Source organism: Lutjanus erythropterus, chromosome 2, assembly GCF_056507025.1.
Source record: "Lutjanus erythropterus isolate fLutEry1 chromosome 2, fLutEry1.hap2, whole genome shotgun sequence".
Classification (NCBI taxonomy): Eukaryota; Metazoa; Chordata; class Actinopteri; order Lutjaniformes; family Lutjanidae; genus Lutjanus; species Lutjanus erythropterus.
Window position 1 is genome coordinate 17659812 of NC_139318.1, and position 24745 is coordinate 17684556.

The following is a 24745-nucleotide window of genomic DNA, read 5'->3' on the forward strand; positions in this document are numbered from 1 at the left end:
GAATGTGATTTTGAGGATCCCATACAAGCCACACATTGGAGGTTGTAGCTTATTTTATCTCTGATTTTAACCATTTTACATCTTAGTGTACGCTCTTCAGAGAGAGATGTGTTTGTGTGTGGGAGCCAGTGTGTTGTTTTTTTGTGTGCACAAAAACTGTGCGTTTGCTTGTTGTGAAAGGAGAACTAATTAATCTTAGTGCACAATGTCAGTGCAGAGAATAAATGCAGCACAATAACAACAGCACTTTAACAGCCTAACAGCCAAATTCTTACAATGTCTAAAACCAATCATTTAGAGCCTAAAACATCCATTGTCATGTTTTTGAGAGCAGTGCTTAGGTGCCAGAGCCATTAGTGGAACGGTCCCCAACTGCACACTACTGAACAACGTGAAATGGGCAGTAGCACATTCACAAATGACCAAATGGATTGGATGCCTGCTGCTCTGAAAGCTCTGGATAGCTGTATATGTGTGTATAATATGTATGTCTTTATGTTGTCAGGCTTCCCGCTCCTTTATAGGGGTCATTTTCTAGGACGTTTCCCGGGCTTTTTTTCAGTTATGATCTAGCTGGTATGAAACATAGGGATCGTGGTAACACAAGTATGTTACTCTGTGTGGAAGTCTGCATCATCCGCTGACTTTCTGTCACTCACTCCTGTAACTAAATCACAGTGTTGTAGAAACATTTCAGTATATGGCCAAACTCTATTTGTTTTAATGACACTACTTTTACTACTGTCTCCTCTTACTGTTATTTCTTTAAAAAAATTATCTTGCCTTGTTTTAATCAGTCCCCGCAGAAAGTTGTGAATGCAACAATTAATGCTAATTCAACCAATCACTGTGAATTCTGAGCAACTTTGCAATTATCACCACAGTTTTCCACAAATTTGACAAATTACTGTAGCGTCCCACGAGTTCCACCAATCACAGCAGACTCCTGTGCAAACATCATACAAGTACGTCTCAAGGAACTGACTCAATGTTTTATTATTTAATATTTTTGTCATGGTTACTAAAAAGAACACAAGGGTTGTCATTGTTGACATTTTTCAATGCTCTATGCACTTTTACATTTTCTAGTGTTGTGCTCGTTATTTTGACTCCGTTTCAGCTCCAAAAATGTTTTGTTTCTTGTAGAATATCACCCAGATACACTTCTTCATTTAGAAATAAAGCACACTTTGATAGAATTTTTGTAATCCTGAGCCTTTTTGGTGAGGTTACTCAGAACACCCTGAATAGAGTGTGGTTTTATTGTCACTGAAACAAGCTGCCAAGCCAAGCCACATCACAATTGTTTAAAAAAGTCGCTGTGAAATCAGGCATGTGAAATCCAGGAGTGAATATTCAAAGCTCTGCTATTGTTATTATATTTTTATTATTTGCAGTGTATTCTGTTGCACGTTTGGTTTAGAGCCATTTGTGCTCTATGTATGGCAAGTATTATGTTTTTTAAGTAAATCAGCCTATTCATCCATAATCTACCATTTGAACATTAATATGATCCTGAACATAACTTAGCCTGTCAATTGACAACTGGCTCTTTTGTTGAGCTTTAATAGATAACTTAATAGGCTAGTTTATTCTTAGTCTAAAGAAAATAGGAAAATGTTGAAATAATTTTCAAGGACAACACAAGATTTTCCAGAACATTTTTAACCATTTTCCATGTGCTCTCTATGACTGGAAAACCAGTCAACTGTTTGTTAGGTTTTCCGGAATGTGTGGGAACCCTGGTGTTTCCTTCTTGGTCGGACACACATTCTCCAGTCCAAATGAAATTAGCGGGGGCTAATCCCCTAGCTAATGGCCATGCAATACCTAGCATGCTGCAATAACAAACAAAACAGCCTGAATAAAGCACAAAGAATTTAAAAAACGGGGGGATCAAATAGGGAAAGAGGGATTTGATCGAACAGAAAATAACTGGAGTAATATTCAATTTGTGAGTTGGATGTGATGCTCTTTGAGACAACTGAAGGATGAAATGGCAGAGGAAAAGGGGAGAGATTTTCTTTGTCACCCGTGGATGTTCTTTTGGCATTAAATGTCACACTGAAAATGTCAAAGGTGGAGCAGAGAGGTGAGGCTGGCATCACGGCTCGATGATAACGCTTCCTCCAGTGTCTCTCTATGTCTTTTCTTCTTTGTCTCTCTTCTATGCTCTCAAACCTGCAGTAGGTTTCTCCTCCTGCTGTTTTTGAAGCTCTTCTACGCCTGCTTTTTGACTGCCACCAACATCTTGCCCCGAGGCCAGGATTTACCTCTCAATATGCATGCAGGAGCACATGCTTGCACGCACACACACACACACACACACACATCCCCACTTCAACCCTTCATACACACCCCCTCCTCCCTCACACACATCTCTCTCATACATACACGCACACACAACCCAATTGCCTCTGTACGCTTGTTTCAAAGAGATAACTGAAGCGAGCAAGAAGAGAGAGAGGATTTATCTATGTGCCAGTGCCCCAATTATCCAATATCTCCATTACGCATTCAGAGAGACGAACCCGTGTCACACAGGAAACGCAATGAGGGCTCCGGCCATGAAAGTCTGCATTGCTGAAATGGGCATGCATTATAAACCATACATATATTTCACACTCATTTAAAAAAGCAGAGAAATTGCACTCATTTTGACTGAGATGATGCTTTGTCTTATTTGAGATACAATTAAATTCAAAGAAGGAAATTTTAAAGGGGCAGTTTGGATTATTTGAAGAGGGGTTGTGGGGAGGTGCTTATTCATAGGCTTGGATTAAAAAAAAAAAGGAAAATGGAAACCGCCATTATACACTCACTGGCCACCGAGCATCAGAATGGGGAAGAAAGGTGATTTAAGAGACTTTGAATGTGGCATGGTTGCTAGTGCCAGATGGGCTGGTATTTCAGAAACTGCTGAGCAACAGATCTCTGGGTAAAAATGCCTTGTTGATGCCAGAGGTGAGGAGAATGGCCAGACTGGTTCGAAATGATAGAAAGGCAACAGTAACTCCAATAACCACTCCTTACACCGGAGGCATGCAGAAGACAAATAATCCTTGTTATTCCTTTAAAAGCTTGAGAAGGAATGACGGAGGGAAGGAAAAGAAGGGAAGGATGAATGAGAACTGGTGAAAGGGTCCAACATCAAGACACACGTCTTTCAAAGCGTGCACACTGTGTGTGTTTGCGAGGGCGTGCACGTGTGCGTCATCCCAGTGCTGAGGTGTAGGGATGGTGACCCGGGTCACAGTAAGACGAGGACTACCGCCACGGTTACCGGTGGCAACAGATGGGTACGCCATGGTGTTTAGACGCCTTCGTTCACCCAGCCTGTCAGATGCACACTCACACACACATATACACACATTCTGCGCCCATGGTGGGACACAATTAGCACACTACCACATTCTCTGTTTCTTTGTCTCCCCCCTGCGCACACACACACTGCAGACAACCATCCTCTCTGCCTCCTCAGGTGTGTGTGTGTGTGTATATGTGTGTGTGTGGAGCCATCATCTCTAATCACGTCAGTGTGTTCAGTCTTGGTGTGTGTGAACTGCCTCCTCCTGGCCAGCCCATCTGTGTTGTGGTTGCAGTCATGGTGATGGCTTCTAAGTTTTCTCTCCTCCCTGCCGCCTCCCCTCCCATGATGCCCCTCTCACTCAGTGAGGCCAAACAATGATACTGCAGCACAGGTAGACATTGCTCCTCTTTTGGAAAACTTGGTTCCACTAATGAGCTGTCTTTGGCAACCCTCTGACTTCTCTCAAAAAGCAAGTCTTCAGTTTCAAAGTTTGCCGAAGACGAGGTAGTCATACCTATTACAAAGGCCGTATTGTCACTTGAACCCATTTCTGACCCTTGCTCTGACAAAAACCTGACTTGTTTGTTGTGTAGGAGGCTGAGTTGCTGTGCGACGGGCACCAAACAACAGCTGAAGTGTTGGCTTTAACTTTAGCAGTGGTAAGAGAAGAGTTATTCTTTAACTCTGGATTTAGCAGCACCATGCAATGTTGATTTTAGAGTGGGCTGTTCTCTGGCCTCGCAGACCTCAGGGTGTTCATGTGAGTGGAGACGGCGTCAGTTAACTTTTTTGGCAAGAAATTTCATGAGGTTTTACTTTTACTTGTGTAGTCAGCTGAAAAGTTTATAGAAAAAAAACTTTCTGCTAATTTATTTTAGTGGGATCATTGTAAAAAAAAAAAAAAAAAAGTATTTTGCTGCATGTTTTAAATCCTGGATAAAAAAGGTAATAAAGCTTTGGAAAGTTCTGTATGTTTTTTATACAGTAACTGCAGTAAGGTGTATTGTATGTTGTTGCATGTCAAGCACTAAACACTTTCAATCCAGCTCAAAGAGATGTGTGTGTGTGTGTGTACTTGCAGGTGCATACATGCAGTTATGTATCCTTGCTGAGCTTCAGGAGCACAGTGAGCTGCTGTAGGCTGTTATGATGTGTGAGCATGTGTTTTTACTGTCACAGCTTACCTTGGTGATCTTGGGGTGTGCACAGCGGCTGTTTCCTGTGGTGGCGTGCATCCAAGTGCTCTCTGGAGGGGTACACTCCTGCCTCAGGGAGCACTTCTTCTCCTGTACGCACCAGCCGCACTCAAACCTGGGGTTCGCCTTCAGACACATCCCACAGCTGTCCCTCAGCGCGTAGCACTTATACAGGTGGGCTGGTGAGGAAGGAAGGAGAGGAAAATTATGTAATAAGAAAGGATTATATTACTCCACTAGTACTGGAACCTTTACTAATTATTCTGGGTGAATCTTAGGCATTAAAAAACTATACAAAGCCCAACAACCATTCCTCTGCTACTGCATCATCACAGCAAAAAAGCCACCATGTATGTAATGGAAATAAACAACAGGTCCTATGTGAATTAATCAGTACATCACATTTACAAAGTATATAATGTGCCTTACAAGGCAGACAATAAAATAAGACCTGGAAACCTCTGATTGCACACCTTTACACATTTTGGATTTGTAACCTTTGTTTACACAAGCAAGGTGGGAAAATGTTTCCTTTATTAATTTAGTATATAAAAATGAATTTATCTTTGACCATTTTTATTCAATGTACTATTTCTTTATGTGAAAATTTCTCCTTGCTTTTTCATTGTCTTTATGTCTGATAATGTCCACTCCTTTATTCCTGTAACCATATAGTGTTACAACTGTACATTTCTTTCATAAATGAGCGCTGACACAGAAGTATACTGTATGTATAACTTTCTTGGCTCAATAAAACATATTTGAAACCATAAGAAAGGATTATTGTGGGTGGAATGAGGCTCGGGAGAGAATAAAGTTGTTGTGTTGAATTATTACACAAGTAAACAACAACCTGAAGGGTAAAACAGCTTGAAAACCAACTAAATTTGAAGTTTCTCAACTTCTACACAAAAAAAATCCAAAACTTGTTCAATGTCACTGAGACGAAGTTGAGTTAAGGCACTATTTCCCAAAGGCCTCAGGAATTGTACAGTGAAATCTTTTTTTTTTTTTTTCCCTTCCTCGCTGCTATTCCATCCCCAAATCCCATTGGTCATGGAGCAGCTTTAAAGCAACCCTGTACCAATTACTGGCTGCTAAACGACTCCTCTCTAATTACATTAACATATCAGTATTTAAGACAAGTGAGCATCGCTCACACTCTACCAGATGATTATCATGATTGAGAAATGGGGAGGGGGCTGGCAGCAACACAGAGGGGGAGATATCTTTGGGCTGTAGGTTCCCTACAGTTGTACTTCAGGAGATTTAGACTGAAGATAACACACACAATGCATAGACACTGATGCACACTGCTGATATTGTACCCTGTCAATGCTGCTGCATGTAACAGATGCCATTTACACACACTTTGTCCTTGGGAGAGGCATTGGCTATCAAAGCATTTTATGTTGCCTCCATGAATATAAACACCCCATTACTATGGGCTGCAGTGGGGTTGGTATGTTCAGACACATATGTCTGGTGTGAGTTACAAACACATCCATATAACACATCAGTGCATGTGAAATCTGAGACTTCAGCAGCTTGCTTGGTACGTTTAGACTACAGGGAGTGACGTCAATAAATGGAACAAAGTGACTCTGTGGTGTTACATTACTGACAAAATGGCAGTGAACGCTGCTTCACAGACTTTAGAGATGCAACAACCTCTATAATGAAATACTACACGAAAAATCATCCAGACGGCTTGCTGTTTCTTTAACCATTAAAGAGTAACAAACAGGACCAGACAACGCAACAACCTCTGTTGCACAAACCTCCTCGTGTTTGTCATCAACAGGCCATATCGAACGCAGTGGTAGCTGGCGATGATGTTACTTTACCTCACAGTAGGGGAATAATGTTACAGACCCCCGCTGTGCTGTACAGGCCACAGTAATTATGGAGACAGTACTATAAAGACTGTTCTACCAGCAATTATATCCAACAGACATGATCTCATTGTCTTCCCTCACGGTACTGCATTGAATATGTGTACGTTTTCAATCATTACACATGAGGTTCTTTGTTTGGTGGGTGAGGCATGGTTACACATCAGTGTATACACTATAATACTGTTTAAAAAGCAAATACACGTTACATACATTCTTAATAATAATACCTCTCAACCTAAGTGTGAACATCTGGAATCTTGCACAATAGGGGTGTAAATAATATATCCATTATTTTATGACGATGAGACGATATACATTATTAAGATGAAAATGAGTTGCAATATAAAATAAATGTTCGTAATATCCTTCATCATATTATTTTAGACCTGATGTCAAACATGTTAAAAGCATTGTGCGTATTGATGCATAAATATAGTTGCTAAATATGAACCACTACTGCAGTAACAAATGGTTGAAATATAACTAAAACAATAAAACTAGATACTAGCAACCCATATCAATAGTCAAACAAAACAATCTGAGGTAAGAATTTTCTGTTTTGTCAAACTTCTGTTTTAAGGTCAAGAACGAACCTTCAGGCCCAGTAACAAGCTTTCAAAGTGCAACAGCTGGTGATTCTCAGTAACAGAAAATCAATTATTAATCAATTTTTTAATGTAAGGAACAAAACCTTGAGCTGCCTTTTGAAGCAACATTGTGTGATAGATGAATCTTGCCTTGCACTGTTTTACTGTCAGTGTAAAATCTGATCCTGAAGTGTGATGAAAAGCTCTGTTCTTGCTATCTTAACACTGCACTTATTGGCAAAAATCTCTTTGCATAATGCACAACCCTAGACTCCATTTTTTTTTTTTTTTTTACAACAAATGTAAATTTAATGCTCCATTACAGAGAATATTTACCTGAAATGATAATTTGACTCAGGTTCATCAGTCATTTGCCTGCTCACTTTGGGCTTCAGCCTGTAACTACTGTGACCTGCTACCACTACCTACGTATTTGCTACCTATTAGCAATTATAAAATTCTCATAGGGTACAACCTGAGCCCCTTATAGACCAAGAATATCAGCTGCAAAGGGTGAGCTGGCTGAGGGATTCTGGTCATAATATAAATGATTAACTCTGCAGCTGGAGCTGTTCTTTCAGGACCACAACTACTATATATACAACTTCCTGCAGGTCCTGGATTCTATTTTTTCAGATGCTACATTGACTCAGAGAGAAAGATTAAAAAAAAACCTAACAAATTAGTACAGCATTTGAAATGTGTTTGTCTATAATATCTCATATTATAGGTTTATACACATGATGTTGATGAGATGCTAAGTGATGCTCTCTTCTCTATAAGATCAGTGCCTACTGGACCAACAGATTGATGTCATTGCCTCATTTCGGAGAAACTTCGGTCTGTTGACAAAGTTGTCCTATAGTTATAGTGTGGACATTACAAAAGCCTAATGTTAGCTGTTAGGTACCTTAAAAAAAAAAAAAGAAAGAAATGGTTAAAATGCCAAACTAAACGGTGGCTGTATTGCAATCAAAAGGATTCCAACACTGAACGAACTGTGCAACAACTGTTTAAAAACAGCACAAACATTTTGAGCTTCCTCTTTTTAAAAATGTATCAGTTCGGGCACCCTTTCGGCACCTGTGCCATTTTTAGCACCAGTATCAGAAAAAAAAGAAATCCTAAATGTGTGACACCACATTCACTCACCTTTGATGTTGTAGGGGTTGTCGATGACAAACATCCCGTTCCAAACCACAGACAAATCCACTGGCAGGTCGCTGATGTCATTCCCTTCATATGTATACTGAAACATAACACAGATAACATCAAGATTAGCGTTCACAGTCATGTATCTTCACCTAGAACAGTATTATTCTTACACCAATAACATCATTATAAGCCATTCTTTGCCTATTAATGAAATATTAAATTGGTAAAAGAGAAAGAGAATCTGCCAATACCAGGATCTCACTCACTTCAGCTAGTGGCTGGTCATAATGTCATACCCTGCGGTGCTCACACTGTTGAAGGGCCATAAAAATGAATGATGAAAGACGGGCTATATTGTGATTTTAACACGCAGCACATCCGCCGCTGCCTGGCTGGCAGAGCGCAGAGTTGATTAAGAGATTGGAATCCCCATCACTGTATGACTCATTCCATTCCAGTGATGAATGAAAAGCGTAATACATCTCCAACAATAATATTCTCATCTAATTTCATTTTTGCATCCTGAACTAATAAGAGTTGAAATGTAATTGACTCGTCGTCGGCATAATCAGTTTTATGGAATCGCTTTAAATGAGACAACAAGCTTCAAAAGTGGCACTGCGATGGTGGTGTGTTAACTGAAGGAATAACAAGAGAAAGAGCTCCTGTGAGACCCCTCCCCAACCTCCGAACAAATAAATTATCAGCCACGATTATCACCGGCAAATAAAATGCAGCTTTAGAAGTTACACCGTCTCCTCACTTCCCCCCGCTCGCATTCGCAAAGCAGCCAAACACAGAGGTAAACACACAATCATCTGAAAATACTCATTCATCAAGCACCCCCCACCACGACTCCCTAATCTGACACACATTCTGCATTATTAACTACTCCATTCATTAACTGTCTTTGATACAACATATAACAGATGCCAGCTAGCAAGAGATTGCCTGTTCTGTGCTTTGAGGTGGCTGCTGCAGTCATGTGAGGGCGACGGCTGGTAAGACTGGGGATAGGCTGTGTTAACCTAATGCCTCTGTCAGTCAAAGGCTGCCCAGTCACTCTCATGACTACTGGTATGGTCACTATCTTCATTGGCCTCGGGCTGAGAGATTGCAGGACTATTCTCCTCTAGTGGAGTGGTGATAAAATTCGATGTGAAAGGCCCGGAGCCCGAGGCGATGGGGCCCTCGCAGATTGAATCTAGCTACAACTTCACCACTGTGTGATATCAGCCACTCCAATGTGATACTGTGAGATTTATCTTGACATCTGCAATAATAGTGAATTTGAGGGTATTTGAGGCAAGAAATGTGCATAGAGAAGATAAGAAAATGAGAGGACACAGCAATGTCACAATGAATGGCTGATTAATTCATTCTTCACTTTTTGTGATTGGATGATTTACATTCAGTGGTCCCTGAAGGCTGAGATGCTGATATCCAAATAAAAGAAGATGACTCCACGTATCTCAGAGGAACTACTACTTTGCTCTATTTTTATGGAAAAGTCTTTCAAAAATGTGTTTTCAGACACATATTGGTGCTGTCTGGTGTTTATTTGGTAGTCATGAACTATTGAAGAAGAAACTTTTACTCCACCAGGGAGCTGGGCTGCAGAGGACTCACACCTTCACACACCACTGCTCACCTTCAACTGATCAGATACACTAGACCCTCGTAGAGCTGAAACAATTAGTTGATTTGTTGAGCAACAGAAAGATCATTTGTGATATTTTGATAAATGTAGTAATTTAAGTCATTTTTCAAGAAAAAATAGTCTAAAGTCCTCTGGTTCAATCAGTTTGATGGGCGCATTTTTCACTATTTTTTGACATTTCATAGACAAACCAATTGAAAAAATACTTATTTATCAATAATGGAAATTATTATTAGCTACAGTCTTAGATCTTCATGACCGTTTGTACCAAGGAGAGTGGAGCTGTAGAGTGAGCGGAGAGTAGTTGAAATCTATTTTAATAATTGATTAATCTATATGAGAAGATTCTCAGACAATCAATTAATCATTTCAATCATCTTTCCAGCAAATATGTCAAATGCTTGTAGATCCCTAATTCTTAAATCTCAGGATTTCTTGCTTTTCTTTGTCATTTATGATAGTAAATGAAGAGAGTTTGGGTTTTGGACTGTTGGTTGGACAAAATAAGCAATTTGGAGACATCACTTTTTTCCTCTGGGATTTTGTGTATTTTACAGACTAAACCACATGTTTTCAGTAGGAGTTGGGCCTCTCCAGAGAGGTTCTGAGCAATTTTACAGGAAGCTAACTGAATGGAACTGAAAAATGATTGCACTAGTTACTTACTGTATACTAGTTACAAGTCAGAGATACAGTTTTGGGGAACTTACCATTTCCCAGATACATTAATCACCATTTTTATGGATATATTGTCTGATTTCATGATCACCTATGGGATCAAATAATATAATAATAAGCATCTGATAGACACCCAAGAATGGAGCAAAACTAAACAAGTAAACTGGGAGTGTGAGAATCTGGTATCTTAGGACAAACAACACAACATGTAAACTGAAGTTATGCAGGGGGTTTGTACAGAAAGGGGGAGGTGAGGTCAGGGGTGGCGAGAAAAGAACAATCTGAAAAGTGGCTGGGACAGAGTGCAGAAGAAGTGCAGAAGGGAAAAGGGGACATAAATGACAAGTGATGTTTAAAAGACTGGAAAATGTTTGAAAAGGCTGATGGGTCGGAAAGACAGAGGTGGAGTGAGTGGAGTGCCGGGAGCAAAACAATAAAAAAGATGGAGAAAAGAAGGGATGAGAAAGCAGGCAGGGAAAAGAGGTGGAGAGAGGATACAGCAGTAAGGGAAGGGGTGAAGGAGAAATAGTGAGGGCGAGATGGATAGAGAGGGGTGATTGTATGTTATTCTGTGGACACCATTCATTTACACATGGAATAAGAGGCCAGGGCCGGCCTGTAAGCGCCTGAGCTGGTGGGGGCTAAAGTGAAATTGGCATTTTCAATTTGTTCCCTGACATGTCTGCCTTGGTCTTTTCACACATTCCTCTGCCTCACCCACTCATGCAATCCTCCTTTTCCATCCCCTCCTTTTCCTCTCCCTCCTTCCCTCTCATTATTCCTTCCCTCCACCTCTTTACAAACCTCCTCCCCCATCAATCTCAGTCGGACTTTCTCTCCCCCTGCATCCTTCCCCCAGAACGCCCACAGTCAAACAAGGAAATATGGAGCAGATTCCTTTATCGCATATACCAAACATGTCCACAGAAACACATGTGCGCACTGTACTATAAATATGCATTCTGCACGCGGGACAGTTTCCAAGAGACGAATGCCAGAAAATGCATCAAAGACTGATCGCAGAGTCTATACAGGAAATAAAAAATGATAAATACAAAACACATGAAAACGCAGGAAGATAAGGCGTGCGCACAACAACGCGTGTTTTGGATGTCGGCTATTATTTCTCTCCACTGTAGTCCGAGCATATGAACTTCTTCATTCCCCCCCCCCCCCTTCCTTTCCTCTTCCCCCCAGAGACCACCCAGTCTGCCTGGGAACAAGAGCACCTCTTCACCGGGTAGAGATGGAGGGAACATATGAGAGTGTTTGAGTGCAAGATAAAAAGAGAGAAGAAGAAAGGGAATAGGAAAAGAAAAGGAAGATGCTCAGGGACGCTGCAGTGAGAACATGTGGATGTAGAGAGAGCAACAGATGAGACAGAAAGAGACTGAAAGGCCAGAGAAGCAAGTGGGAGAAAGATGGTTAGAAATTGAAAGAAAAAGAGAGAGACAGGACAAGAAAAAGAGGGGTATTTTCCAGCTAAGGGCAAACTAAGGTTCAAAACTGAATACATTTGAAACCAAAACAGCAGCAGCAATGAAGCTCCATTAAGCCATTTTTTATATAAACACAGAATCAAGTGGCTGCTCGTTAAGCGTAAGGATTGCTAATTGTTTTAGTTGGCAAAAACGACAAAATCCAAACTATATAAACCTCTCCTAAAGATGTGTCTAGATGGTAACCCTAGATGTGCAAAACGCTTGTAAATTTTGTATGTGTTGTTTCTTCATATTTTAAAGCGACTCACACTCACAGATAGGAGAAATTTGTTTTCAGGGCTTTCTGCCAGAAAATGCCATGTGAAACCCTAAGTCACCACTGAGTTGTTATTTTAACTTAAACTGTGATCTTTTCCTGAACATAACAAAAACTGAAAATGAGTCAATGAGGTCTAAAACTAAAAAGTCACCATTAACTTTTGGTTTCATATGGAAGACAAACCCAGTCTCCTGGATGAAAGTCCTTCATTTAGCCCATTCAACCATCACAACCTCCATCCTACAAGAACTCTATGGCTAGTTATACTAAAACACCTGACTTCTTAAAGCCTGTGCTGAATCAAATGCACTAGAATTTTGCAAACCTACTGTTACCATCAAGACATGACCCTCTCCTAGCAGACCAGGTCACACAAGCCAGCACAGAGACAGATATTTTTCTTTCGCGGGGTTGGTGGAGCAAAGCAGAGCTAAAAGTCTGTGAAAACAGCAATTGCATTCCTCAGGTGGCAACTCACCAGACAGCATACTGAAATATCATTTGGTGTCTGGAATCTCAAACTGTTACACAGAAGTACAACTGAACTGACACTGAGTAAAGTGTAGATGTGTTTGATTAAGGGATTAAGGCAGGCAGATCTTCACTTAGGCAGCTCGAGGATGTGTTTTTAAGTGAGCATTGGAAGCAATGGTTGAGGTGGAATCTGAAAAATGCTAAATTTCTCAGGAAATTTATCGTATTCGATTATACATCTTGGCCTCAAACAACAGGTGATTTGAATCAGAGAGCAGGTGACTGCCATTAAATTCCAATAGTGGCCGATGAGCTGTGGCATAATGACATATTGCATGGCAAAGAAAATCACACTAATACTATGAATACGTAACTTGTAATTAACTACCTAAACTACTGAAAAAGCTACTGAGATTTGAATAACAGTCACCTAACTACTGCAAATTGTAATTGTACAACCCCAACACTGAGTATTGATTGGGCTGGGTGTTAGCCCATAAGCCTTAAATCCTCAAACCTCCCATTTTTCAGCTTCCAGTATTTGGGTGGAAGGCAGCCCAGTCTAGCTATCATATCAGAGACATGTCATGTCCAACAACAGGACATTTCCCTCATGTAATACATTGCCAAGTAAGTTGTAAGTTGTATATTGTGTCCATTTTTCTACTTCAGGGTCATTAACTGTCTTTTCTTGCAGCCATGCTGCCTGTTATATACCCCGAGGACTGAAGACAGGCTACAGTAAAGGACATGGGGTCACGTCTTCTTTCACTTCCATCCCCGCTGCCTCTGTCGGTTGGCCAATCAGAGCACTGCCTGATCCCCCTCAGAATCACCTGAGAGAGGCCGATTTTGCTGATAGAGAAATAGATGATAGATGTGTGTGGACCTCTTAACCCTGCTTTACACACTGACAAGTCTTCACACTGAAAGTGCACAGCCAATAGAGGTGTGGAGGTGCTGACAGCTAAAACAATAACACTGCCTGCCCTCCTCCTTCCTTCTTTCATCCATGTTACAGATATGTTTGTGTTTTCACATCCATCCTCCAAGGGGAAGTGCATGTTCAGGGAGGGGATACTGGGATGTGCTTGTGCATGTACCTTCACTCAACAACAAACATGAATATTTAGTCAGGGAGAAGTGTGTATGTGCGTGTATGTGTGTTTAATGGGCAGCAGAGGGTGGGGGAAGCATAGTAAAGGTTAGGTTATGATCCAATGCTCATCTCCTCTCATTGCACCAAAGGCTTATTAAACTTTCATACTGAACCAGCATTGTTGCACAATACACAGTTCAGGGAATACACACATGCACCTTTGCACATGGTTTATTCACTGCACAGCAGATTCCAATATGAAAATGCAAACATTAAGCAGGATGCTCTCAAAAGGTCAGGATTTGCATGTGTGAGGGGGAGAGAGAAATATAAATAGAGGGACAAAATCGTGATGTTCTGAATCTTTTCATTTAGAATGTGAAGGTGAAGGTAACAATACTTTTGTCTACCGCTTTTAATGTGAGAAGTTGTGAAAGACCCCAGAAAAACTGAACATGAGTAGAAAAATAAAAAGCACAGTGGTGTTGCAATTAAGACAGCCTAAACTGAGATCAAGTTGTGACCAAGACCAGAGCGTATGGAGACCAAGACAAAACCAAGACTGGGTTTAACAGGTTGAAACCAAGTCAAGATCGAGACCATTTCTAGTTCTCTCAACAAAGTGAAGGAGGGGAATCCAAAAAAGTTTAGCAGTAGATACTTTAAGTCCTGTAAGTTGCAAAGTGGGGCTTCCAATGACGCGTCTAACAGCACATCCCACGGATACAGATTGACATCTGGGAATTTGGAAGCCAAATCAACACCTTGTTAACACCAGACCACCTTCTTCCATTGCTTCATGGTCCAGTTCTGATGCTGACATTCCCACTGCAGGTGCTTCAAGCAGGTGACAGCATACTCACTCTGGCCGGTCCTCAGCTACAAAGAGGGGAGCAGACGTAGCCCCACACTACTTTCACAGCAGAAAAGCGCAGATGCAAACACATCACCAGCTGGACCTCTGTCACTGCAAACTGACGGAGGGGAGGTGAAGGAGGGGAGGTGAGGATAGATGGATGGAGAAGGAGGGGTGAAGGAAGGCAGGTATGAAGGAACAACGGGTACCTTCTGTGAGGGTCACAGCCTGATAATTAGTCATTTTGAAGGTGTGCGCAAGCTGGACGGCTAAAAATATCAACGTAGCCCAGGGCAGACCCATACCAGGGATAGAGCAGTTTACTCTCCTGCTCTCTCTCTATAGCTTTCTCAAGGTGACGATGACAGTTATCGAAAAGTATGACCTGACACATCTTTCAATCTAGATTTAAAATATGAGATGCACTGTCACCAGAAGTCACATTGGGACAGGGCTAAAGAAAAGTAGGGGACAAATACTGAATGCTGGCCCATGTGAAATGTATTTTGCCAGTCTAGATAAGGCACATGCCAACGTATAGATGTATACACAACAACGTACACTTTTAAACACACACATACACACACACACACACACAACTTCCAGACAGATAAGGCCTCGTAATCAAGGATCAACTGGTAATCCTTCCTATAGCTTAGCGTGTTTATGTGAGTGTGTGTGTGTGTGTGTGTGTGTGCGTGTACTGTATGTGTGGGGTCAGGCGGCGTGGAATCAGCCTCCACTCATAATAGGGGCCTGTTAGCCAGTGCTAATCGCTAATGCTAACAGGATTGGAGGGCATGGCCGGACCCAGTTACCCAGCTTATCTCTTGCACGCACACACACACACACACAAACACACATATGTGCATACATACACACACATACACATACTTTCTTCACTGATGGAAAGAAAAGGAGAGAGAGAGAGGAGTGGGGAGAAAAGTGCTGGCTTGAGGGAAAAATAATGCTGCCATAGCCAGTGTTTTTTATTTTCCTGGCTACGCATTAAGCTAGTGTAAGCTTACTAGACTTATCCTCGGACAAAAGGCTGATTTTTGGTCGTTTGCAGAAACGTCCGTATTTTCAATATCCTCGCCCTTTTTCCCCTCTGTCAACTCAGGCCATTCTTTCTGGTGGCCATTCTTCCCTCGCCACAAACTTCACTGCTCTGTCACACAACTTCTTTTTGCAAGCCACCAATCCTTATATGTTTTGTACTTATACGCCACACAACACACATGCATACAAGACTGACTGAGACACACACTGAGATGAGACTAATATTGTCAAACATATAAAGTATACTTCATTAACTTTTTTTATACTTAATGTTTAAAATTATACATTATCCATTAATTACAATACTGAAAGTAACAAATCTGTAAAAATTTAAGACCTCAGTTCAGCTCAGTCTATCTTGTGCTGCCTGAAATTTGGACTGAAGAACAGCAACACCAAGTCAGCTTTATTTGTATAGCACCCAATTATAACAGAAATGATCTCAGAGCACTTTTCATATAGAGCAGGTCTAGACAGTACTCTCTACAATATTATTTACAGAGATCCCACAGTTCCCACCATGAGCAAGCACTAGGGCGAGAGTGGGAAGGGAAAACTTTCTTTTAACAGGCAGAAACCTCAAGCAGAACCAGACTTGGCCATCTGCCATGACTGTGCTGAACATTTTTTTTCTTATTTTGTGGCATCAAAAGAGGTGTCAAGTATATTTTTTACAGTAGTGTTATATCAAAGTCTAAAATTCTGGTATTGTGACTCTCCAGAACTCAGCTCCAAATGAGACAGAACCATTTTTGAACTTTATGCACTTGCTTGGGATCTTTTGGTGATTCAGGCACTATTTTGAGGTGTGACAGAGGACACATCACTAGTATTAGATACACCCCCTGATTAATTCCATAAAGTTCCTGTCAAGTTCAAGTCATTCATAAAAAAAATGCTCTGATGCTTTAATTTGCTATTTATGAAGTTGGTGTTAATGCTGCTGTGTTTCAGTCTGCATAAATTGATTACTTTGGGGCAGTACATTTTCTAATAACAATTCACTCAATTACAACATCAAATATTCCTCTTTTGGGCAGGGTTGGGTAATGTTTGGACTAAAATGATGCTTTTAAAAAGGTACCTGTAGGTATCAAAAGCAGTGCAAAGCAGTATAAACTGACACCTGACAACATTAAAGAACAGTTTTTTTCATTGCTAAGGCAAATTTGAATGATATATGGACTGTTAACAAATTAAAGGTTACTTAAATATAACACTCTCACCAAAGGAGGCGCTTTAATCTGCGTAATCTGTGAAATGGTCTGGCGGGTACCAGCCATATAGCAATCGGTTACCCAACCTCATATACAGAATATTATATGTAAAGTTATATCCAAATATCATCTCCAGGGTAGCATAGCAGACATTTATTATGATGAAAATACTACTGGTTATAATTCAAACAGTCTGTGTGTGACTCTGCTACTATATATGGATCTAAAATATTCAGTCAGACAGAGAGACATGGAGGCAGGCAGAGGTCTTCCCTTTGGTTCTGTCTGCTCCTCTCTCCTCATCAGGCTAACAGCAGGAGAATCTTGCTCCAACAATCACTTCTACTGCCTCTCTCGTCCATCAATCCACCACACAGAACTGAACACACTGAAGGGTGGAGCACCCTTACGAGAAAGAGAAGATTTAGAGTAAAGGTTACAGACCGCCGAGATACAAGGAGAAAGACAGAAATGAGAAATAGATGATGAAAGTGAGGTGGAGGATGGGGTGGAGAAGCTGGCATATGCCGATAGCTGAGCTGCAATTAATTCTTATTTATCCAGGATGGGAGTGTGGGAGCTCTGCTCTTCACCTGTCAAGAGAGGAGGAGAGGCAGCAAGCCAACGAGGGGATGGAGATGAAGAGGAAGGAGGAGGCTGGAGAGAAGGAGGAGGAGGTAGAGATGAAGATGGTAGATGACTCGTCTTTCCCTCACTTTGAGCCGCCTCATATAGAGATGGATCAGAGAGCACTCAGTGTAAACATAGACATACCTAATAAATGTGTGTATTTGTGTGAGTGCGCACAAACACTTTCCTGGTTTCTTCAGTAAATCTCTGACAGTGGTTCTCAACCCAGGGGTCAGGACCCCAAGGGGGTCGCAAGATCAATTGCCCATGTGCCAAAAAATTTTAATTGAATGTGATTGGTTGCAGACTTCTGGCTTCTCCTTGACACAAACTGATGATGGTCTAGTAATGGAAAAAATTGCAAATAAATCTTATATTGCAAGTTAGACGACGTGTGGGTGTTATTTCAATTTTTTGGTCCATTCACCCATCTCCTACACACCTGCCTCATCAAATAGATGCATGAAGTGTTATTTTGTTCTCTTTGGAGAACAAAACAAAATAAAAGATTGCAGAAGGAAGCTCTGACTGACATAAGCTCCTTGAAGACATTCAACATAAAGGCCTCAAAAATATGCAAAATACAGCTGGCCTCAAAAAATGTAACAGCTACCTCACTAATGATTAAACCTATAAAAGAGCACACAAATGACAATTACCAACACTAACAAAAATAACATTTGCATTTCTGACATAAAATAGCAAACTTACACTACTCAGTCAATCAAGAGGCATGATGGGAAATGAGAGCTGTATTTTAGACTATGAATGTTTTTTACATTACATTGCCCGTACCAGTGATATTAATTTGCCTTGGAATAGATTTTATTGAGTGTGTTTGTGAGAGTCAAAGCAATGGTCTTTGTGTTTGAGTTTGTGAGGCAGACAGGAGTGAGGGGTCATGATCACCAACCTAATTATCCTGGGGGGTCGTGACATGAAAAGGCTGAAAAACACTGCTCTGTGACTATGAACCGAATATCTTTGTTTTGTGGACGTCATTTGACACTTTGGAAAACAGTGATCAACATTAGTTTTGAACCATTTTCTGACATTTAATGAACCAAACAACTACACAATCAATTGAGAGAATGATACACAGATTATTTGATAATCACAATCTCCCAACACCACAAGTCAACTAATTCACATACACAACAACAAAGTAATGAAACAACAAATGGTCTGCAATCTGCTGCAGCTTTCTAAAATAAATTCCAGTGAGTTTTCCCATGCACTTTCAATTCACCGGCACACTGAACACACACACACACACACACCACAGTCTGCAAGCCAATTAAAACAGTGTCAGTGTGTGCTGTGGCTGACTGCGGTGGCAGGTCTAGTGTTTATATCTCATTAAGCTGTGCCAGGCCATGCCAGACCAGGCTGTACCATGCTCTGCTGCGCCTACCCTCCACCGACCAGCGCCAAGGCCCTCATTAGCCTCGTGTCTGCCACCTTTAGCACAGTATGTGTGTAGTTTTATGTATTTAAAATTAAGCATTTCTTTTCTATAGGCTATAATTTTCACTTTTTTAGTTTTACAGTCAGTGAGATCGTTTCACAAATCCTATAAACTCCAGAAAGTCACAGAAGAAGTGAGGTTTGCATCAGCACTGTGCTTCATATGTCTCTCCCACACACACACGCACACACACCATGCGGGAGTGTGTGACACTATTAGACCAGTGTGGTTTGTAGTAACCACTCTCCCTGCAGACATGTTTGGCCTCTTCTCTAGACCTCTATTTGCTCTGTCTATCCATCCATCTATTCATCTATCTATCCATCTTTCTTGCCTTGCCATCCTTCTCTCATTTCCCATTGGAGGGGGAGGAGATTATTTATCTCTTTCAAACTCTCTCATTGCACTCTTCTTCCTTTCCCTCCTCCTCTTCATCCATCTCTCTCATTGTTCTCTCTCTTTCTCCTGCTATCTCTGGCTCAAAACTTCCTTGCTTTTCTTTCTTCTCTTTTCCTTCTCCACATCTGTATGGCTGCTTTCCCTGCTTTCTCCTTCTGCTGTCTTCCTGTGTGTGTGTGCAAGGGCTCTCACACACACACACACACACACACACACACACACACACACACACACACACACACACACACACACACACACACAGGAGCGTCCGTCTCCGCTGCCCGACTGCAATTCATCATCATTTTATCTGCCTTAATTGGATGCCATCAGGACCCCTGATACTTCCTATTTCTCCTTTAACAAACAGCTGCTCTCTCCACACACAGAAGAATAACACACAGACACACACCCTATCCCAAACTAGATTTTCTTCTCCAGCCCCCATGTCTGCTGGGTTTTTTTTCTCCTCTCACTGGTGAAGGAGTGAGAGAAAGACGGTGATGGAGTGGCCGAGTGGTTTATCAGACGGAAGGTAATGGTGTAAGGCCCGCGCTGATATTATCTGTCCTCTCATTCCTGCCCTCCAGGGAGTAACAAGAAAGAAGGATAAAGAGGGAGAGCGGAGGAGGAATGGAGACACTGAAGTACAAATGGGCAAAAAAAAGCTCAGAACGAGGGGAGATAAAGGCAGGGGGAGAGGAAGAGAAAGTCCGTTCAATGCTCTTCTTTCAACCTCAGCCTCCAGACGATGCCCAGCTGTGCTCCATCAGCCTCGCTGACCCCCAGAGCGTGGTCATTTGTGTGTGCGAGAATTGTGTGTACATGTGTTTATTCACTCCCATGACCTGTCTGGCACTCCAAGCACAACTTCCCAGCATCCTATTGGCCCCTGTACTCTCACCTCGGCCTCTGATTGGGCCACACACCAGGAAGCTGCCTGGGCCAGGTCAGAAAACCGGAAGGAACCGGTGCAGACACCAGCTTGCTGTTTTGGTTGCTGCTGACCGGAGTTAACTGCTACCATAAGGCCTGGCGGATGGCTCCGTATGTGTCAGTGGTAATGTGGGCTTGTTTGGCACTAAGAAATATGGAGAGGAGTCTCTTTTTTTTTTTTTTTGACAAAGTGATCAGCGTTTTTTCTCCAATTAACTTGCTATAGGACCTTGGACAATCTGCCATTTCATCAACTTTCACAGGTTCCAAAAATGTTGAACTAGGTTTGGCTCGGTATCCAACTTCAAAAGTGAGAAAGGGAAAGTGTGTGACCAACCATATTTTTCACAATAAAAACCTTTTGAAAGTTCAACACAGCAGAAATTTAAAGCTTTGAGCACATTTAAAATCCGTACCCTGAACATACGATTCTTCAAAGTCTTGAATAATGTGTGTCCCACTTGTTTCATGTCTCTGCTTGCAAAATCCAACGCTTTTTTTTTTTGCAATGCTGCATTCTTTCTCATGTCTTGTGATACGCCTGCTCTTCCCCCTCTGGGACCAGTTGGTATGTACAGTAACCTTATACAGAAATACCATACTGTAGCACCATATTTCTTCCCCCATAAGCAGATATGGAAAGTCGATACCAACACGGTTAGTATGGAGCTGATGTTACACTATCATATATCATGTGTGTCACATATACAGTAGGTTATTGACAGCCTCCTGTTAGGGGATACTATATAAGAGTATTGAGTTATTATGGTGACTGTAAAAGGAGTAAAGTATGGGAAACTAGAGTTTAAACATGATCCAACGATGGATATTCTGAATATCCTGTGGACAGTTACTTCTTTTGGATAGTGTGATGATGATATTGTATGAAAGAAATGAGAATGGTTTTGGCCTCAGGAGAGTTTTTTGAGCTGATTTTCTCCCTCACACATTTTCTCTGTTCTCATCAGTATCACTCTCCCTCTCACTTTTCTCCATTTATCTCACCTGAAACTGTCTGCTACGCTCCCATTTTGCTATTCTAACTGGTCTACTCTCATCTCCATTTCTTTGCCTTTTCACTGTGATCTAGTATTACCTCTCTTACTGTCATTTTCCCCAATCCTTCTTTCCTCTACATTTATCCTTTCCACTGTCCTCTCCACCTCAAGGTGTTTTGTCCTCTCAATTAAATTCAATTCAGTATGCTTTATTGGCATGAATGTCTCATGAACAATGTTGCCAAAGCATTAAGGACACAATAAAAAGGGCGATACAATTCAAATCAATATTGATATTAGAGGGTATCAGAGAATACTAATGGAATACATAAATACATAAATACTCTATTACAAGTAAAAGTACTGCATTTAAAACTTTACTCAAGTAAAAGCACATAAAATCGTCCTGCAGTATTGCCACATCGCCATCAGACCACAGAGCAGCCTCTTCTCTCAGACTGTGAGATTTAATTGATCATTTTAAATGTTTTTGAGTAGCAAAAAGGGAAAACATAAAAGTACCCATTATACAGAATGGCCGATTTCAGAATAGTGTCAACTAGTAGATAACTAGTAACTTAACTGATCAAATAAATGTAATTGAGTATTATTTCCCTGCAGTGGAGTAGAAGTATAAAATAACATAAAATGGAATTTAGGGCTGCAACTAACTATTATTTCTGATCGATTAATTAGAAAATTATTTTCTTGATTATTTGATTAGTTGGTCTATAAAAATGTCAAAAAAATGATAGTGAAAAATGTTGATCAGTGTTTCCCAACATCCAAGGCAGCATCCTCAATGGTCTGTTTTGAGCACAACCCAAAGATATTTAGTTTACTGACACAGGAGAGTCACCGAAAAATTTTAGAAGCTGAAATCAGAGAACTTTTCTTAAAAAAAATCAATTGATTACTAAAATATTTGGACATTATTTGATATTTGACAACTAATCGATTATCGTTGCAGCTCTAATGGAATTTCCTAAGTACCTGAAAAGTGTACTTAAGTAAAGTACTTGTGTAAATGTACTTAGTTACACCACTGTTCTCTCCCTGTCCAGTCCTTTATCACTTTATAGCATTTATCACCGCAGCTCTCATCTCTGCCCTTGTCCTCGTCTTTTCTACAACAAGTGAGCAAGTGTCTGTCAGTAAACACTTATGTGTGTCTCAAACACAAGGCTAAACTGTGGATTAGCACCCCTGTGTTTATCCCATTGATTAGCAATCCCCCCCACCCCCCCACCCCCGCCCCCCTCTAACAGTCTTCTTGCAGTGCTATAATGAAACTGCACACCCAAACACACAGTTATCCTGGGATCCATAGCCCAAGGCATATTGAAGGATGCACATGTGCACACACGCACAGACTCTGATTAACCCCTATCCCCATAGCTGTGTGTGCCTACAAGCCGAGGCAGCAGTGTGTACGCAGCATAACAGATGAAGTCTATTTCTACTGCAGAGTCATACATGATTCATTAAGTTGGTGCTGAACACTGTCAAAGTAGGAACAAACATGGAGGGGCGCGCATGAAAAGTGGAGATATGAAGGTCTATAAAGGGATAAACTAATATTTAAGACCCTCATTCTTTTGAAATACTGCTCCACTGCTATAATAAGACTCTCATCCTAATAATTCATGACACATAATTACACTCATAAGCTCAGGCCTGGATGAATTATGCCTTAATGGCAAGTTCATGCAGCTGGCATCTTTTTCATCCGTTGAATCTCACTATAACCTTGTGCAGACTGGATGCACATGCTGCATCGATATCTGACTGGCCGCGCAGTCAAGTTGGCACAGCTAATTGCTAACAAGGGCTAAGCGCTGACAGCCCAGGGCTAATTGCTGCTAGCATGTCTGCTGTGTGGACATCAAATGGAGAAATTCAGCTTTTGGCTGGGGTGAGGCTTTGCCGCTGATTAGCACTGGCCTTGCAGCTGCAATAAACAGTCAATAAACAGACATCTCTGTGGAGAGACAACCCCATCGCTAGCTAATTAGCCCTGCCTTCACAAACAACTTTGCTAGCGTGTGCCAGCACCTGAAGACTGCTCGTCAATACGGACAGAATCAAATGCTGCGCTAGCTGTCACAGCGGCTACCCAGCGAGCCATACAGCTAAAGAGAGGCGGCTGCTGCTGCTGCTGGTGTGTGTGCTGTATGTGTGTGCCTGCCAATATCTATATCAATGGTTTCCAACCTTTTTCCTTAAGGGACCTGTTTTCTATCATTGAGTAAACTGATGACTCCTGACTAAGTGACATATTTTATGGATATTTCCAATTATATTCAACGGATAACAACAGCATTATAGAGCAACTGATGAACTGCACAATTACTACAAATGCTGAACACAATTCTACCAGAACTTTCTGTAAAATGAGCAATTTGGATGAACTGTGCAGGTGATTATATCCTGCAAATATTGTGTGAAAGATGCATTTAGCTGATATTTTTTAAATCAAGGAATTCTTTCTCTGTATTTTTTTTTGGTAACAATAATACATAGTTAAATCAGTGGTTCTCAGTCTGGGAAGTGTGAACACCGATCTGATTTTTCTGGTTAGTCGTGACTCAAAAAGTTTGAGAACCACTTTCTTAAATAAATTCTTAAAAATGTTTTCCTACATCCCTTAAAATCAAGAAGGCCTCATGACTCTTGTGAAGCTTTGGTGACCCTTAGTAGAGGTTGGGACCACCAGGGTGGGAACCAGCAATCTATATGACTGCATACATTTATGACTATTATGACAATGTGTAGTGAATGGGCAGGTGATTGAGTTCTTTAAGGTGCTAAAGCTTATCAGGCAGAAATATTGACTTCTAGATGTTTTTGTTTTATTAATCTGTCAGACATTTATTCCATATGCAACATGTTGTGATGACAGCTGCAGCCCCATCATCTAAAATAAAATTAACAGCACCGGCATCATCTCACCTCAGCTTTGTTGCACTATATGTTAAGATAGAAATAAACCACGACAGGTGAGCAGCAGAAGTGAGAGAATGAGACACGAAGAAGATGCAGTGAGGAAAGTAAGGGAATGGCTGGAAGAAGAAAGTATGACAGACGGAGGGAGGGAGACAGAGAGAAAGATGAGCTCTGCAGCCAGACGCAGAACGGAAAGAGACGGAGAGAGACGGAGAGAGAGGTATAGAGTAGAGGTGTAAACATGATCAATCCGCTCCCAACTAGGTTCAGAGACAGACTTCCTCTTCACATTTTCAGCCTCAGTGAAGCGCAACGCTAGCTACCTCTTATCTGTCACGCTAGTTTGAAGCCTCACAAACACACACATATATACAAGCATATATATACACAACCATATTTCAACACACAGAACACGCAC

General features: G+C 41.2%; 1 protein-coding gene across 4 annotated transcripts in view; it reads right to left on the minus strand.

Moving 5' to 3' along the window:
- Positions 1-24745, minus strand: part of plxna1b (plexin A1b) — a 255750-nt gene that overhangs the window by 60214 nt on the left and 170791 nt on the right. For all 4 annotated transcript variants that reach the window (XM_084730314.1, XM_084730297.1, XM_084730306.1 and 1 more), the window contains exons 11-12: positions 8144-8240; positions 4495-4685 (exon numbers count right to left, since the gene is read on the minus strand). In XM_084730314.1, coding sequence (XP_084586440.1) covers positions 4495-4685; positions 8144-8240 — 288 coding nt within the window. The remainder of the gene's footprint in view (positions 1-4494; positions 4686-8143; positions 8241-24745) is intronic.